An 18,527-nucleotide genomic window follows, 5' to 3' on the forward strand; every position below is an offset into this window, starting at 1 on the left:
AAAAACTAGGTCATGTTTCCTGTCAAGTCTCCCACAGTCTGGGTTGTGCTAATTGAATCCCTGTGGTGTCACTTAATATTTTTACTGGGTCCTCTATAAATACCAGTAGTTAGATCTAGAGTATTGATCAGATTTAGGTTAAAAACTTTTTTTTTAGTTTATATCATAGGTGGTTATTCTTTGCTTTCTAAGCTAGATGTTTACCTTATTCTTTTCAAAAAATGTAGTTTTATTTATTTGAAAGGCTGAGTGACAGAGTGAGAGCAAGAAGGAGGGAGGGAAGGAAAGGGAAAGAGAGAGAGAGAGAGAGAGAGAGAGGGATTTTCCATCTGCTATTTTGTTCCTCAAATGCTCGAAATCAGCTAGGACTGGGCGAGGAGCCAGCAGCTCCATTTGAATCACCCGTGTGGAAGGTGGCACTCGATTTTAGGCTCTACGATACGGGATGTGGGTATCCAAGCAATCACTTAACCTGCTGCACCACAATGCCTGCCCTACTTCATTATTTTTTACTCTTGCTGTAAGAGCTATAAATTTCCTAATAGCAGCTCTTACCCTTTCATTTTCTCTACTGTCTACTATTCTGTTTAAATGGAATAATAGGGATTTTAGGCTGCTGATTTCCATCTTAGTACCATTTTAACTGAATCCCAAAGGTATTGGTATATATAACCTTTATTTAGATTCTAAATACATCCTAATTTCCAGTTTGATCTCTTCTTGAATACATGAGTTAATCTGAAAAGCCTTCAACTTACAACTCTCTAAGTCTCTTATTACCTATTTCTAATACTTGTATTATGTTCAGAAGTAGCAATCTGAGGGCCAAAGCTGTGGTGTGGGGTGTTAAGCTGCTGCCTGCGACACCAGATTCCAGATAGGTGCCAGTTCAAGTCCTGGTTGCTTCACTCCTGATAAGGGAAGTGGGTCAAGTGTGTGGGCCCCTGCACCCACTTGGGAGATCCAGATGAAGCTCCTGGCTTCAGCCTGGCCTAGCCCCAGCCGTTGTGGCCATCTGGGGAGTGAACCAGAGGACGGAAGATCTCTCTCTCTCTCTCTGCCCCTCTTTCTCTCTCTCTAACTCTGGGTTTCAAATAGATAAATATATCTTTTAAAAAAGAGTAGTAATCTGTATGCTAATGATTTTTGATATTTGCTCTGTGGCCTACTGTAAAGCAAGTTTTGTAAGTCTATCATGTCTTGAATCATTTTCTGGCAATTCTAGAGATCAGGAAGGCAAACAATTCTGAGCTTTTCCTTGGCAGGAACTTACTTTCACCCTGCTCCTTCTGAGATGGACCGCTCTGCACTGGTTCCTGAATTACTCTCCTTTCTTCCCAAGACAGCATCCCCTCTACTAAACAGTCCAGCTCGACTGGACTTTCTAGATGAAATGGCTGAGCAGGTTAATTAAGTGGTCAAAGGAACAACTATGAACTACCGGGTGTCTACTCGAGATGGAGGGCACCGCCCTCTACCGCACCGACGGGCAGCAGAGTGAATCCGCGCCAGGGCTGCTAGAACGAGCACGCGACACCCAGGGGCTCCGGCTGCCAGGGACTGCAGCTGGCTCCACCGCCTGAACCAACCAAATTCAATCCTCATCTTGAGAAAGCTCTCGCTAGGAGCGAGGCAGGTGAACGGGAATTCATCAGATGGCCTGTGCCTGCCGGTGTGCGTCCCCCGCACGCAGAGGCGCCCTGGCACGGCGGGACACTGCACTGCGCCATGCGCACTGTTCGCCACCTCACGTCCCCGCATCCCCTACCCAAACCCCGAGCCATGCGGCGAAGGGGCAGCGCCTTGACGGGCGTGCGGGCTTACATTATGGACGTTCGGCGTGCTGAGGCTCCTCCGCAGGTGCCGCGCCTTGGTGGAAAGTGCTTCCTTGACCGTGACAGCCTGTGATCAAATAAAGATTTGAAAACAACGTTTATCACTGCCTCATCTGGTTAGAAGAGTAATACATGCTGGTGTGAGGAGTTAGAAAAATAGAGAAACAGAGATTAATCTCCCACCTCCCACATACACCTATAATTACAAAGCTGGAATCTCACCATACCCCTTTAGGTTTTCGCTTAATAATCTGTCAAAAAATTTTAATAAATAAAACCCGGAAAACTGCCAGAAGAAAGACATTCACTGTGAATTTTTCATACACGTGGACAGAAAAAATAAAGGGACCCAGTACTTCAGGAAGTTCATGGAATAATGGAATCAAAAGGTTAAGTTTATTATGGTGCAAAAACACTTTGAAATCCATGCATAGTTTTTCAGAATACATATTTTCCACGAACTTTGTACACCCATACTATACACGGATTTCAATTTTTTTTGCACCCAAATCAATTTATCTTTTAATTCCACTTTCTACGAAGTTACAAAAACACCAATAAAGTTTTATGCTCTTTGTATTTTACTCATGCATTCAATTTGGGTGAGATTTCCACAAAGGGAACATTTTTTTTTCCTGACAGATGCCAATCTTATTCTTCCTGCTGCTCAAAAAAAAAAAAAAAAAAAAACAACATTTTTCCACAGTGGCAACCACTGCTCCTACGCAAAGACATCCCTTGGTCTTACAGTTCCACTGTTTAGTGGGTTATTTTCACATGTCAAAAAAGCAAGTGGGGCCTACTGATTAGGCAGACAGTAACAGTCCCTGGCTAAGCTTATCCAAGCTATTTGAGTTTACATCAGACTCTGCACCACTTCCTGGCTGTGGAACCTCGGGCAAGTTAGCTAACCTCTCACACTGAGCTTTCTCTTTGAAAGTGGGGTCCGCTGGAAGATGTCATCAAACACTAAATTACTAAACCTAAATTACTAGGGCGTAGCGCTTGGCGAGGAGAAGTGTTTGCCCTTCTTTTTCTATTTGGTCCTAATTCGGCAGAATCTTTTCTCTAAGGAGGTGACCACACCAGTGCTCCTGCTCTGACAGGCTCGGCGAGGCGCCTGCCGAACACACTCCCGCGCGGCCAGCCTGGGTGACGGCGGGAGGCCGCTCCCGCTGGGCAGCCACTGGCTCACTTGCCTGCCGCAGCCGCTCCAGACTCAGAATGTTCTCCACCTGCAGCACGCCGCGCGTGTACTTCTCGATGTACGTCTCCCCGTCCGACGTGCCTTCGTTCTCACTCCTGGCCGCCAGCAGAGCCAGCGTTTCCCGATCCTCGATCTCCTCGGTCGCCTTTGGGGACAGGAAGCAAAGGGCCCGTGGGAAACGTGGACTCGTCTTCATCCAAAGTGCGAGGAGAAAATTCTTTAAAGGCCGGGAGCATTACACACACACACACACACACACACATATCTACATCTCAGTATTTTACACGACATTTTACCTTGGGTATGTTGGACACTATTTCATAGGTGACACCACAGGAATAAAATATATTCTTCAATGATATTCTCCTCTTCAAACTCTGTGTGAAACTCTGGTAGAAAAGGAAATCTGCATTAAACTACGTAGCAAACCAAAGTTGTTTAGTACTTTACAGATTGTAAAAGTATAATCAATTATTATGATTTGATACACACACACACACAAACACATACCATACTTGGAAAACAAAAACAAAACAAAACAAAATAAAAAAAACCCCAGAACCTAAGAATCCTTGTCTCCACCCTGAGGGACAGAGTGTCCAGCTGTTACTCAGGGGTTGGATTTCAGAATTTGCAGCACATCTGGGGCTTCGGGGTTGCTCCTCTCCCCATCTGCTGGCCGCCCTTGATCTCTCCTGGGTTTAATCAGTCTTTCCTGGGACAGCAGGAAGCACCCTGGAGAGGCTCAATTTTGTTGACAGCACCTCAGGGATGAGATCTGGTGGTGCTGGAGGACAGGGATTTATTTGTTTTGTCCTGGTTTTGTCTCTATCCTGCTGGGACCTGGCGCTTGACTTCTCAGTCTGTTTTTCTACTTTCAAGCAATGAAAGATGTCACAGCTCCACTGTCTGCTGTTTGGGATCTCAAACGAGTCAAAGTGGAAAGGTCCCTTGGGGATGACAGTCACCTGTGCTGTCCTCGTGTTATCTCGGATAAATGAGCTCCAGACTCTAACTCCGCCAGTGTGGTCACATTTAGCGTACCCCCTGCCTTAGTGCCACAGAGCTCTGTGCTGTGACACGCAGTGGGAGACAGCTGCGAGTGCACAGACACGGTGCAGAGCCAGGCCCCAGTACTACCTGCTTGTTGTAAATATTGGCCGCAATCCGCTTCCGCAGCACCAGCTCCATCGCGGCCGGGTGGCTGAGCTGCACCGTGGCCTTCACAATCAGGTAAATCCTTTCATTCTGGGGTGTGACCCTGTTCAAGTGCACAGAATCGTGCACCGAGGAATCCCAAGAGGCGGTGGCTGACACCTAGGGTCGGGGGTGGGGGCAGGAGGAGAACAAGACACAATCCAGCTTGTGGTTTTACAAGACACACTCGGGAAAGGAAATAAATTTAACTCAACATAATCAAACAGCTTTCTTTCTTTCCCTTTTTCAAAGATAACACAAATGCTCAATTTTCCCTAAAGTTCCCAGTCCTCTTGAACCACAGCAGGGGAAGACAGCTCCTGGGGACATGAGAGAATCCAAATTCCCTGCAGTCAGCTGGGGGGGGGTAGGAGTGTGGTAGCTACCTCGTCATCGCTGTGCTTGATGATGGGCAGGTAGAAGAACTGGCTGCCGTGTTCCTTGGGCAGGATGGAGTTCACACCAGAAGCGTGGGGGCCCACAAGCTGCTCGTTGGCACTGAGGTTATCCGCTAGCCAAGTCCAGGGCACACGAGAAGAAGGAAGGGCAAAGTCACTTTTTGAATAAACATGCCAAATTTTAAAATATGTTTTTATGGATAATGCAGTTTACAGAGAACACTTTTTTTTAAATGTTTTCTTTCATTCCTTTTTTTTTTCTTTCATTCCTTATCCTGCAGTTGAAACAGACTCCAAGACTTACAATAGCTTTTATCCTCTACAAATGCAACTGTGGAAGTGGGAGAGTTGCCTGGTGAGGCTCCTGTAAGGCTGAGTGGAGATATTCTTTTTTTTTTTTTTTTTAAGATTTCTTCATTGTATTTGAAAGGCAGAGTAAAAGAGAGGGAGACACATGTGCAAAACACACACACTCGCACACACACAGCAAGAGAGCATGATTTTCCATCTGCTTGTTCACTCCCTAGGAGCATGTAATAGTTGGGACTGGGCCAGGAACCAGGAACTCCATGAGGGTATTCCATGTGGGTGGTAGTGACCCAAGTAGTTGAGCCATCTTCTGTGCCTCCCAGGCTCATTAGCAGGAAGCTGGATCAGAAGTGTGGAGTAGCAGGAACTCAAACCAGCACTCCAATCTGGGATATGTGTATTCCAAGCAGCAGCAGCTGAACCCACAATATATTCCATCAGTAATGCTGGGAGCAGATAGTCTCACCAAAAACACTTCACAGCTTTGCTTCTTTCTGTAGTCTAATGTTACATTTGTTGTCCTACTTATACAACCTATACTAGATTAGAGATTTTTAGTCAATTAAATTATCAACAAAGAAAATCAAAGTTCTGAGCACATGGAAGAAATATGAAGATCAGGGGCTAGCTTCATGGCATAGTGGGTAAAGCTGTTGCCTGTGACATCAGAATCCTAAATGGGCACTGGTTTGGGTCCCAGCTGGTCCACTTCTGACCCAGCTCCCTGCTAAGGTTCTGGGAAAAGCAGGGGAAGCTGGTCCAAGAACTTGGGCCCCTACCACCCATGTGGGAGACTCAGATGAAGCTTCTGGCTCCGGACTTTGGCCTGGCCCAGCCCCAGTCGTCGCAGCCATCTGGGAAGTGAAACAGCAGATGGAAGATCTTTCTCTCTGTTACTCTTTCAAATAAACAAATAAAATCTTTTTTTAATTTTATTTTTTTTTATTTTTGACAGGCAGAGTGGACAGTGAGAGAGAGAGACAGAGAGAGAAAGGTCTTCCTTTGCCGTTGGTTCACCCTCCAATGGCCGCCGCTGCAGCCGGTGCACCGCGCTGATCCGATGGCAGGAGCCAGGATCCAGGTGCTTTTCCTGGTCTCCCATGGGGTGCAGGGCCCAAGCACCTGGGCCATCCTCCACTGCACTCCCTGGCCATAGCAGAGAGCTGGCCTGGAAGAGGGGCAACCGGGACAGAATCCGGCGCCCCGACCGGGACTAGAACCCGGTGTGCCGGCGCCGCAAGGTGGAGGATTAGCCTATTGAGCCACGGCGCCGGCCCACAAATAAAATCTTTTAAAAAAGAAATATGAGGAAGATCATCTTCCAATACCCTAACCAATGTGGGATTCATTTTTTTTTAAAGATCCATTTATTTATCTGAAAGAGTTACAGAGAAAGAGAGGGAGAGAGAGAGAGAGAGAGAGAGAATCTTTCATCTACTGGTTTACTTTCTAAATGGTTGCAATGACCAGGGCTGTGTCAGGCCAAAGCCAGGAGCCAGGAGCATCATCCAGGTCTCTCCTGTGGGTGCAGAGGCCCAAGCACTGGGTGCTTTCCCAGGCACAATAGCAAGGAGTTGGATTGGAAGCAGAGCGGCTGGAACTTGAACCAGTGTCCACATGGGATGACTGCACAGCAGGCCTCGGCATAACCCACTGTGCCACAGCACTGGCCCCCAGGCTGTGTGAGTTTCAGTGTCTGGAAGAAAGGTCTGCCAGGAGCCTGCCTCCTCCCAAACTCAGCAACTCTGCTTTCCATTTCTCCAAAGATGGTTCCATTTATGATGTCACTTGGACAAGGGTTTTACTCACAAAACACATTGAAAATCATTGTTTTAGTTGGCCCAAGTCCGATCTCATCGCTATACTAAAAGACAACTCTTAACATGGGCTTACAGTGCGATTATACAATGGCCTAAAAACCAAGGGCGGGGAGCAAATTGCAGTAGCCAGAAATGCAGGTTCCCAGGCCCTTGCTGAGTCTAAAGAGAATCTCTGTGGGGGTAAGTACTTTCCCAGGTAGTTTCTATAAGCATTAATGTTTCAGAGTAATTGTTTTTTTTTGACAAGCAGAGTTAGACAGTGAGAGAGAGAGAGAGAGAGACAGAGAGAAAGGTCTTCCTTCTGTTGGTTCACCCCACAAATGGCCACTATGGCAGGTGTGCTGTGGCTGGCACGCCGCACCAATCCAAAGCCAGGAGCCAGGTGCTTCCTCCTGGTCTCCCATGCGGGTGCAGGGCCCAAGCCCTTGGGTCATCCTTCACTGCCTTTCCAGGCCACAGCAGAGAGCTGGACTGGAAGAGGAGCAACCGGGACAGAATCCGGCACCCCAACCAGGACTAGAACCTGGGGTGCTGGTGCCACAGGCGGAGGATTAGCCTAGTGAGCCACAGCGTCGGCCTCTACTTACCATTCAAATCCAAGAAGAGAACTGGTATGTGAGTTTCCATTCCAGGAGGTGGGATCCTAAATGTGATAACAACATTTAATTATAATAAAATACATGTGTGACATTTTGCTAGATAGAACATTTCAAACACGGGCCCAGAAGAGAACCACTATGCAGATGCAGGTTCTCTTGATGGAATACTGGCACTTTCACTTTTCTTGACCTTCCTGCTAATACAAAGCATGGAATTACATGATATAAAAAGGACTACCAGCTATATGACTTACACATAATTAGTGGAAAAGAGATTTCAAGGCTTTTTAAAATAATTCTATCATCAGTACAAGGGATGGGGGTGTTGGTAGAGTGGTGTCAGGGCTTAGAGGGGGTACACCAGGCAGATGATCCTTTAGAAAAGCTCAAAGGAGGAGTGAATGCAACACATGGATGAAGGGGTGCTGTGTGCAGGAGAGGGCAGCCTCAGCTGCCTGGGCATCGCCTGTTAGAACAAAGGTCTTGGGCCCATCATGTCTCCGAGTCAGAGTAAGGAGGAGGGGACCCGGGACTACGTGGGACAAACGCTCAAGCTGATCTGAAGTTTGAAAGCACCTCAAGTGAGAGACTGAGGAGAGGAGAGGGCTCTGAGGAGCCTAACAAGACTGATAACAAGCCGGGTGTCCCTAAGAAGAGGCTGGCAGAAGTCCTGCCCGTGAGCTGTGGGAGTCTAGCCCAACAGTGGAATCTGCAGGGAGAGAAGTCTCCTTCCATACAGCTGACCACAAAGTTGACTGCACTGGCACTTGTCAACGGCGAAACCAATGGCATCGCTATTGTTTCTATGCCTGTCCAGAAGAGGCTGTCTGGGCCTGAACGTTCTGGGCTTAAAGGGAATCTGACTGCTCATAAATGGCAGGACGTAGTGTTGTAATACGAATGTCAACGAGAATATAAAGCAGCAGCAGCTACTGTTAATGAATGGGCATGGAAGGCATTTTATATACACTAGGGCATGCAAGGTTATATTATAATGCAGTAGGTATTTTACGTCTATTTTCCTGAATTCTTATAATACTACCACGAGGGCAGAAACTCTTTAGGTGTACTCTGGAAACACCCTTCTTTTGAGCCAAAATAAAATAATTTCTGGAGATCAGGAAACAATGTTCAGGTTGCTTATTCAGAGGACTAGAAGAATGGGGTATTGGATTCCTAGCCAGGGAATGAATGCATTCTGGCTCCCCATGTGGGGGGAGTTGGAATAAAGGGAGGGGAGCATTAGAGACGGGAGGCCCTTCCCTGAGCAGCACAGTGAGCATTTGCTGCGTCTGGCATGGCTCTCGCCACCGGCAATCCGCACCACTACCACCAGGCCTGCACGGCAGGAAGGGTGGCCTCACCAGTCGGCGGGCGCCCCGGGGATCCCACTGCCTGGGGCTGGCACCAGCACAGCGTTCCTTTCTTCCGTCAGCCCTACCCACTGCTCCACGAGCCGAGCTTCCCGCTCCACGTCATCCTCTGTTTTCTCTGCAGAACAGGATGAGGGAGATGAGTGCCAGTGAGAGAGAAAGTACAATTTCTAACTTTAGCTTCTTTTTTCCCACTGTAGAATCTAAACTTAAACCAAAGACATTTTCATTCAGTGATAGCCAAAGTTGTTGTGTAAACCTTTGCTGTGTTGCACACAGATTTTTTTGAGGTTTTGAAGTTCACGGATAAACACCCAGGTGAACTGAAAGAGGCTAGGACACAGCGCAGCCTAAGGCGCTCTAGGCCAGGCACAGCAGAAAGAGCACTGGGACAGCACTGGAAGCATCAAATGAAGTGATGGATGATGTGGCACTGCTTTATAAAGCCACACACCACTTCATAAAGACAGAGGGGGAAAACACCATATACACCACTGGGTAACACTGACTTTCTTGACCTTTATGCTCATCATGAATGGGACTTTGAAACCGTCGCACCTGAACTTCAGTTCTGGGGCTCCCTTGGTACAGTCAGAATGATCTGTTTACCCGCAGGCTTAGTGCAAACTGACGTCGCATGTCAGGTCACGGTGTCTTCCGGAGGGAAATGTTTCCTATCTTCTACATGTAAAGGACTAACATTTGTGATGTGTCCTTTGGTGCAGAATCAAGTACAACCAGTGGCCGGTGAAGGCAGGAGGAGAAGGGAGGAGTTGAAGAGCAGAGCTGTGCTGCCGAGCCCTGCAGCCTATTGCCGGCACGAGTAAACTGCACCTGTGGAGCTGGGTGGCAGCCAGCAGAGCTGTGAGGCTGATCCCGAAACAGCTGAATGCACAGGCACCAACAGTAGCTGGGCAGCAACGAGTGTGGTTTTAGAGAGGACCCTTTTGCTGCTCTTAAGTCCTGCATCTCGGATTCTGTGACACCTCTGATTGACTATGAATATTAATCACATTTGTGTTCATCAAAACAAAATTTAGTTTGACGTTTAGTGTCATAGTTTTATGACATAACTTGGAGTTTTTATGAAAATGTATTATTATTATTTTAGATAAAAATCCCACAATATTTATTGTCTTCTTTTAATAACATAAGGATAATCAAAACAATATGAGCAAATGTTTTAGAACTACACTCCTAATGAAAGGACACCAAAAACAAACAAAAAACATTGTATTACTTTCTTAATAATTTCTCACTTCATTGATCATTCCTAGTTGGAGACACTTTGTAGCAAAGTAGTATTTCCTCCTTATAGAGTGATCTCATCCAGTTTTCTTGACTTTGTTTTAGAATTAATCTCTTCTGCATCATCTAATATGAGGCTATGTACTCACCAAAACCAGGGATACTGCCCTCTATCTGCAAGTTCACTTGCTCATAGAGCCACACTTGAATTTGAGATCTCGCAAGTATCTGAAGATGGGGCTGACGGACTGCACCGTCACCTCCTCCACTTTTGACCCTGTCCATGGTATGCCATAGTGGAATCTCACAAAGACCACATTGGATGCACACGCTACCTTGGAAAGCAGCTTCCAGAATTCAATGTATTATTTTCAAATCCAGAGCCTTCTTAAATCAACAATGTACACTATGATTACCAAATGCCTATAACTCTCACAAGTTCAAAAAAAAACTAAGACACCACTGCAAACTTAAGGGAAGAAGACAACTCCCCACCATGGCAAGAGTCTCATCTCACATACCTTTTTTATTGCTGACTTTTTTGATCTGCTCATCCAGGTATTCTCGTCGTTTAATGAGGGCATCTGACCACCGCTCTCTGACGCAGTTTAAGTCTTCTTCCTGACAGCAGAGAGGGAAAGTCTTTTTTACAGAGGGTCTCCACTGCTCTTTTTTTTATACAGATATTTAAATTGATTAGGAAACTTTCCATTAGAAGGGCCATTGAATATTGCTGTGTGATTAATATGCAAGAAAGCAAAGAGGCCTCAGTTAACATTGCATGCTGATCAAGGATGCCTGCATCCAGCAACCAGAGCCCCTGGATCTTCACAGGGGTAATTATATGTAAAAGCAGGACAAGCTCAAACTATAGCAACTGTTGGATGACGTGTGTGTGTGTGTGTGTGTGTGTGTGTGTATTTAAATTGCAGCTATTCACCGAAAGGTTTGTGATTCTAGGCAGGACAGCATGAAGAGAGATCAAATCACATAACAGCACGTGAAATGAGAAATGACAGGCACTTTGATAGTCCATCATTCAATGGCTGACAACTTGTGTTTTTTGGAATGCATAGATAGATCGGCAGAGAACCCTTTGAACTTGCTGCAAAGATTTTAAGTCCAGCACGATCATGAAGCTAATCCCAAATCTCCATGCAAAACCCAACATGCAAGTCAGCCATGCTTTAAGAAATTCCAGAAGCAGGCTCTTGGCTTCACTGTGAACAATGGGGCAGGAAAACGAATAGCACCAGGACGTTAGTCAACGGCATTGCTGAGATCCCAGGGGTTCAGGAGATATTTCCCCTAACATTTGTTATTGCTTGCTTACTTTTTAATTAAAATTATGAAGAAGGAAAGAAAAATCATTCCGTTCTACTCCAAACACTCTGAATTGCCTAACCCTAGTCTAATCCTTCAGGCATAGACACCGGAAGGCCTCTGGGACTTCCCTACAATGTACCCCTATTTTATGTGTAGGAGGCACAGTGGGCAAACATCCTTCTAAACTTGCAGGGAGAATCAGTACAAAGACTGGGACTTGAACTCAGAAGCCTCAAGCTTAATTTGCTGCTCTGATTACAATTCTATCACTCCATGTCCCATGACACCGGGCCAGTCAGTACTGACTAGGCAAATTTCACATTTGCAAGTATGAGGGCACTTCAGAAAGCTCATGGAAAATGGAATTAAAACATATATTTATTTTGGCATAAATTTTTGGAAGTTATGCAATACAAGGAAATTTTCAAAAGGGTCACAAAATGTGGACAAAATGTGTATTATAAAAAAACCTATGTATGGATTTCAAATTTACTTTTGCATAAAAATAAAATCTTTTTATTTTATTTTCCCATGAGCTTTCTGAAGTAGCCTCATATTTTTTCCTCTTCATTTATAATGAAAGAAAGCTGAGATTTAAGTTCTATGTTACAGAGGACTAAGCTTAGCTTAGAAGAAAACTGGCTAACAAAACAAAGCTATGTGCACATGAAAATAATACAAGACTCTTAGATGTAAGAAGCCAAGCAGTTTAGCATAGGAAAGACAAAAGAGTCCCTAAAGAGCATGGATGAATAACTGCGTAGTTTTTAAGATCACCAGTTTTGGAGGCAGTGCTGTGTCATAGCGGGTAAAGCCGCTGACTGCAGCATCAGCATCTCATAGGGGCGCTAGTTCGAGTCCCAGCTGCTCCACTTCCGATCCAGCTCTCTGCTATGGCCTGGGAAAGCAGTGGAAGATGGTCCAAGTCCTTGGGTCCCTGTACCCATGTGGGAGACCTGGAAGAAACTCCTGGCTCCTCTGGCCATTGTGGCCATTTGGGGAGTGAACCAGCGGATGGAAGACCTCTCTCTCTTTCTCTCTCTCTCTCTTTCTGCCTCTGCCTCTCTGTAACTCTGCCTTTCAAATAAATAAATAAATCTTAAAAAAATCATGTTTAAATGTAGAGGTATTGGTCTTGTGTAGCAAGGCTTTACAAGCTAGCAAGATGGCATAGCAAAAATGCAGTATCTTGATACACATTTTGAACTGCAGAGAAATCTACAGAGATAGTACTGTACTCCTGATTAAATACAAAGCAAATCAAAAGCAAGTGAAACACTGCATGTTCTTGCTCTCTGCTCCTCCTCTCAGCTCCCAGGCCTCCGCTTTGCAAATGCTGGCAATTAGCAGTAGCTGTGCCCCATGCCACAGGATTGACAGCAGCAGCAATACCTGATAACTATCCATATCATCACCATCCTCATCATCTCTCTGGGAGGAAAAAATAAACACAAAGGACATGCATTTTGTTTCTCAAACAACACACAGGAAAAATCATTCTTTAAGCTTCACACGCATATCACAATGAACAGCTCACACAACATCAGCAAAGTAACACATTTCATTGACTCTCCAAAGGGTCTAATGCGTAGAATTCACTTATATACCATTTTAAGACCTTATTTTTTAAACAAAGAGAGCAGCCATTTAAAAACAACAAATGGCAAACCTATAAGGGATTTTAGAGATTCTTTTGCTCGATTTTTCTTTTAGTCATGACACAAAACAAAGGCTGAAATGATTTAACCCAAAGATCACACAGATAGTGGCAGGTCAGGACTGGCAGCCAGGCCTTTGGCTCCTGGCAGCAGCACACCACTCCTGCTGATGAAATCATCAAGGGAACGCCTGGGGAGCCCATGGCTATGAACATACAAGGTTCTGTACTGCAATACTGCTGTCAAAGCATTAGGCACTATTCTGAGTAACGTGGATTTCTCAGTAGCCACTATTAACTCTAACAATCAGTTGAAAAAAATCCCAACTGTCCCAAACATATGGCAATATTTTATCATGATTACATAAAGTAACAATCTTGGCAAAAATATTTTGAAAACAAAAGGGTTTTGACTGAGACAGTTTTCCTTAGAAACAGAACCTCGATAGAAGCCTTTGATTTAGATTTATCAGTAAATGTTTTTGACTCATAGAAAAGATATGAACCTTCTTTTTTAAGAACCCGTGCTTTAAAGATATAGTTGAGAAGTGGGCATTTGGCCTAGAAATTAAGACACCTGTGTCCCACATCAGAGTGCCTAAGTTCAAGTCCTGGCTCTAGCTCCTGACTCCAGTTTCTGGTTGATGCAGACCCTGGGAGATCATGGTGACGGCTTGAGCATTTGGGTTCCTGTCACTCATGTGAGGGACCTGGATTGAAATTCCAGCTCCTGATTTTGGCCCTGGCCCAACCCTGGCTGCTTCAGGCATGTGGGGAGTGAACCATAACAAGGGAGCTCTGTCTATCTGTCTCTCTCTCCTTACCTTTCTGCCTCTCAAACCAATAAATTAAACACATAGTTAAGATTATTTTCATAACTATACTTCAAAATACACCATGTTTTTAAGTTTGGTAACCATCATTGCAGTTATATGACTAACATTAATTGCAAGCCTAATCCAGAAATAATTGACCTTGAAGTAATTCTCTCTAGTAAAGTAAGAAAACAAATAGCTTTAACTTATTGTTAATGTTTAGACTAGGGAAGTGCCCCTAATAACTGAAAACTGGCCTGAGCTTCCATGGTATCAAACTGTTGTGAAACCAGCATACGCTGTACTGGTTTCAGTCATTGTGTAAGAATCATTCCAAGGCACCACACGAGCAACAAAAAATGAAAGTAGAGTATGTCAATTAAAAGTAAAAAATGCATATTTAAGAAAAAGTCTGAGAAAACTTTCAGGGGTGTGAATACATTCCTCAGCTAGTCTACTGACCGTGGATACGTTAACCATCGTGTACGGTTCACGCTGTATGTTCATTCCCTCAACAAACTGCTTAACATACAATGTTAGTAGACAGGACCCTGAGCATGGCAACAAGGGAAGAAAAGCCCTGAACATGGTACAGCTTGAGTTTAATGCCTGTTTCTACGCACTGTGAAGAGCACCGCTCTGGGGGAAGGCCCCTACTTTAAAGTTCATATTTTGACAAAAATCGGTTTTAATTCAAGAGGTAGAGCTTTTTTTTCTTAAAGAAAACATAAATAATCAATTTTTGATGTTTATCAAACAAGAACATTTTGTTAGCTGCGAGTCCATCTTCTCTGTGCCACAGTTTGGGACACACAAACTCAATATTTATCTAACGTTAGAGGTTTATTAAGTTACAAAATTTGATGGTAGGAGAGGACCTCAGGGAATTATTAAGTCAACCTCACCATTTTGGAGAAGAGAAAAACGGAACTTGAAGTTTGAATTTCCCAGGCAGGGTAACGAGTTAGTGGAGCTGAGCTGTACACACTCAGGTCTCCAGACTGCAGACCAGTGCTCCATCTCCACCCAGCTCTGCAGCCACCCTGGAACTGAGATAAGAATGCCCACAAGCCAGTTCCCTGCTCCCAGGCTGCACACAGAGGGTAGAGTCTGGAGGTGCAGTTGTCTCAGGCAGAGCAGACCTTGGCCTTGCACCTTCCTTCATATTGATTGTAGTGTAGACTTTGAGAACTGGAGGTAATTTTGGCCTTAATAAGGGAGGGTAGCACCTGACAAAGCTCTGCCTTCCTTAAAACCTGGTACTCATAGTCTGTGGGCTGATCTGCAGATTCTGGAAAATTCTTTGTCCTAATGCCATGGACTCAAAGGGAAACTGAGAAGCTGAATCTCACGCCTGACTGCAGGGCAGAATGAAGGCGATCGGAGGGAGGCAGTTCCCTGTCACAGCAGTGACGGGGCCAAGCGGAACACACTCACTCTCCCCCATGCCAGATTCATATCAGGAGGGAAACTGGGGTCATGGTGAAGCACAGACAGTCTTCTAGGCCACTGGGGACAAGTTCTGAAGTGCTCTCACTGGTTATGTGAAGATCAATTCTTAGGGCTTTATTTTTTAAAATGAGAACATAAGATGTAGGCAATGAATTTTAATGGGCAAAACTGATCATGAGAACAGCTTTTAGTTTTAAAAAAAATTAGTCAAGCTTTGAAACGAGTGGTTAATTATAACAGTGTAGGGAGGCAATTTTATGATGTAAATAAAAGGGGATCAGGCCAGAGAACAATGCCAAACATCCGACATCATATTTTGGACCAGATATTAACCTGCCTAAAGTGAATGACTGCCAAAGCATTAATGTGTGTTTATAAATAAGAGTAGTACTCATCAACAGTAAGCAAATGGTATTTTAATCTTAAGAAAGGAAAAGGGCAATGGATGAAAGTGTAAATAAGGAGAGGGTACACTTCTATGGTTAAGGCAAGGCAAGAGTCCTGTTATACACCCTAATAGGTTCCCATCAGGATCATTAGCTGCCTTCTGCGTTAACCAGTCTTCGCTAAATATTATGTCAAATCTTTCCGTCTTACCTGGTAACTGTCCAGCCCCCTCTGGAGTTTGGTGGACCTGGCAGTTACGCAGCCGATGGACACCGACAGGATGGCTTCCACCATAAGAGGCAGTGTCCCCGAGTGCTGCACAGGCTTCACGGTGACTTGCACTCTACGGGAATGACCCTGCAGAGGCGGGGAGGGAGGGCAGAGAGGGTGCCGGTAATGGGAACGCGGAGGGATATGGGAGACAGGGAGGAAGAAAGGGAAGGCAAACAGGGAACGAAGGTACAGACAATTAGAAGACTCCCAGGAACCGTGTGAAGGAAGGGCCAGGGAGGAAAACAAGAAAGAAACCAAAACCAAACTCGGTACCTGTCGGAGTTGAAAGATGCCGCCCGTGTTGACATCTTTTGCCTGATGCAGTTCCACCGCCGCATACTCCCCTAACTCGTTCAGTTCTAAGATGGAGATCCACATCTCGATCCTGCGGGTCACTTCATTCCACCTGCAAAAGCACATCGCGTGCGACAGCAGGGTCACCGTCCAGGCGCAGTGCATGGAGCATACTGAGCCCCCTCACTGCACACTTACTGTGTGTTAGGGAGAGCGCCATGAATGCCGTACAGATTGTTTCCTTGCTGAGCTCTCAAACAGCTCTTTGGTGTTGGATCTTTTTATTTTGTGGAGGCATAACTTAGATTCAGTGAAATCCCCACTGTAACCCGACCCCCACCACTACTCAGAAGATCCGCTCACCCCCTTCCCATTCAGTTCCCACACCCCAGTAGCACAGAGATCAGTTCTGCCTGTGCCAGATCTTCACATAAATGGAATTCTGCAGCCTGGGCGCTTTTGTGGTCTGGCTTCCTTCCCTCAGCATAATGTCACCGAGATACACGTACATGGACATCAACCGCTCCTTTTTAGGAAGGCTCAGTACTAGTCTGTCATTCGGATAATCCCACAATTTGTTTACTTGTTCACCCACTGGAGATCTCCTGGGTTGTTTGCAGTTTGGGTTTACTGTGAACCAAGTTTTGGTGAACACCTGTATGCAGCTGTAACAGACTTAGGTTTTCATCTTTCTCAGGTAAATGCCCAGGACTGGACAGCTGAGTCCCAGAAGAGGCAAATGATCAGCTTTACCAGGAACTGCCACTTCACCGCCAGACTGTGACTCGTCTGTTCAATTCCAGACCAACGTGTTTTGATGAGCATTGGCTCTTATTTGTTTTTCTCCTATGCTTCCTGGGGTCTGAGAACCAGTGACTCAGAACTGTGATGTGATGTGGTCCTCCTGCTTTCTTCTTTTATACTTCTAGCTTTCAGTTTAAGGTTATGATCCTATCACCAATAGATTTTCAGTCTCTTGCTGGAACAACTTTTCTTTCCCCCTTGAATTTCTCTTGTGCCCAACAGTTTCTTCTAGCATTCCCATTTCACAAAGGAAGAAACGGGCTCTGGGATGTTAAGCAGCTTGGCCACAGTAACAGTGGCAAGTCCCAGGGTTTACAGCCCGTATTCCTAAGCCCTGTCCAGGTCCTCGTCTTGACCCTGTGTCTGAAGCTCACAGCCCAGTACACACCTATCATACAATGTTCTTGTCTTAGCGTGAAGAGAATCCACTTCCCAGATGGAGCTCCCGTTCCCAGCGCACCGGTGGCCCCACACTTCAATGGCCAGGGCTCCATCTGAAATGAACTCCAGGAATTCCTCTGTTACGTTCACCACGAAGTCCTAGGAGAAACAGGAGGGAGAGAAGCACAAAAAGAACTGTGCATAAAAGAGGCTGTGAAGTTTCCTTTTCACCTTTGAATGGAATACACCTGTACTCTGGAGGCCACTAGGCTGATCTCAACCTTAAACCCATCTCTTCAGTGTAGTAGACTACAATAATAATAATAATAATAATAATAATAAAAAACAGAGAATATGCACATCTGCATAGGAAACTATAAGGTAATTTAATTCAGCATCTTTCTTCTACGAATGAGGAAACCCAAGAAAGCAACTTGTTCAAAGTCTTGCTTGTTGTCAGCTGTAGAGCTCAACCTACATTCCTTTGCTCCTGGCTCATTCTTAGGCACACAGTGTCACTCTGGTTTCCTGCTGGCACAGAATAATTCAATAGGCACAGACTAATCACAGAATTAAACCTTCTCTGATTATCTTCATGACTTTATGTTCTTGCTCTTAAGCTCTCGCACCCCAGCTCCTCATTCCAAAAACACAAAGCACTGCCTGTGAGGAGGTAAGTGCTGAGGTGACTGTGCAGTGTGGCACATCACCTAGAACCATGCAGCAGCCACGAAGCCAGGCCAGTCTTCCCACGAGCCTCTCCGAGGGATTCTGGTGGGGACAGCTCTCTGACTCTCGATTTTTGGAAACAGCTGTGCTATACTGATTTCACTTTACACTATCTATATTCTTATTCATTTTACTTAGAGACAGATTGAGAATTTTAGAAAAAGGAAAAGCCTAGTGATCATTAGTATAATCTCTACATTTTAGAGATGAAAAACCTCCCAGGTCACAGAGTGAACCAAGGGGCTCCAGGCTAGTATTTATTAAAACAGTTGTTAAGCAGAATGCACTGAAGAGTCAGATCTCAGCCTCCTAAATAAGTAACTTTGTTGATCCAAAGAAATATGGGGAACATTTCAAAGAAAATTTGAGAAAAAACAACACAATAATTAATAAAGATTTTGAGGGGTGAGTGTTTGGCACAGT

At 45.1% G+C, this 18,527-nt stretch overlaps 1 protein-coding gene and 1 pseudogene across 15 annotated transcripts in view; both read right to left on the reverse strand.

The window, feature by feature from the left end:
* KIF13A (kinesin family member 13A) overlaps positions 1-18,527 on the reverse strand; it is a 243,766-nt gene that overhangs the window by 17,505 nt on the left and 207,734 nt on the right. For 9 of the 15 annotated variants that reach the window (XR_011388751.2, XM_089334368.1, XM_008274126.5 and 6 more), the window contains 12 exons: positions 17,383-17,534; positions 16,170-16,302; positions 15,834-15,980; positions 12,705-12,743; positions 10,508-10,607; positions 8,730-8,856; positions 7,354-7,409; positions 4,626-4,750; positions 4,183-4,359; positions 3,339-3,431; positions 3,035-3,187; positions 1,825-1,902 (listed from right to left, as the gene is read on the reverse strand). Coding sequence is in view for 13 of the 15 variants with exons in the window: in XM_089334368.1 (XP_089190494.1) it covers positions 1,825-1,902; positions 3,035-3,187; positions 3,339-3,431; positions 4,183-4,359; positions 4,626-4,750; positions 7,354-7,409; positions 8,730-8,856; positions 10,508-10,607; positions 12,705-12,743; positions 15,834-15,980; positions 16,170-16,302; positions 17,383-17,534 (1,380 nt within the window). In the remaining 2 variants the exon portion in view is untranslated. The remainder of the gene's footprint in view (positions 1-1,824; positions 1,903-3,034; positions 3,188-3,338; positions 3,432-4,182; positions 4,360-4,625; positions 4,751-7,353; positions 7,410-8,729; positions 8,857-10,507; positions 10,608-12,704; positions 12,744-15,833; positions 15,981-16,169; positions 16,303-17,382; positions 17,535-18,527) is intronic. The other 6 variants (XR_016234740.1, XM_008274127.5, XM_089334367.1 and 3 more) reach the window with 1 other exon arrangement.
* On the reverse strand, positions 9,998-10,408 carry LOC149126774 (small nuclear ribonucleoprotein E pseudogene; annotated as a pseudogene).

This window comes from Oryctolagus cuniculus, chromosome 5 (assembly GCF_051225735.1).
Source record: "Oryctolagus cuniculus isolate XC-2025 breed Fujian yellow rabbit chromosome 5, ASM5122573v1, whole genome shotgun sequence".
Classification (NCBI taxonomy): Eukaryota; Metazoa; Chordata; class Mammalia; order Lagomorpha; family Leporidae; genus Oryctolagus; species Oryctolagus cuniculus.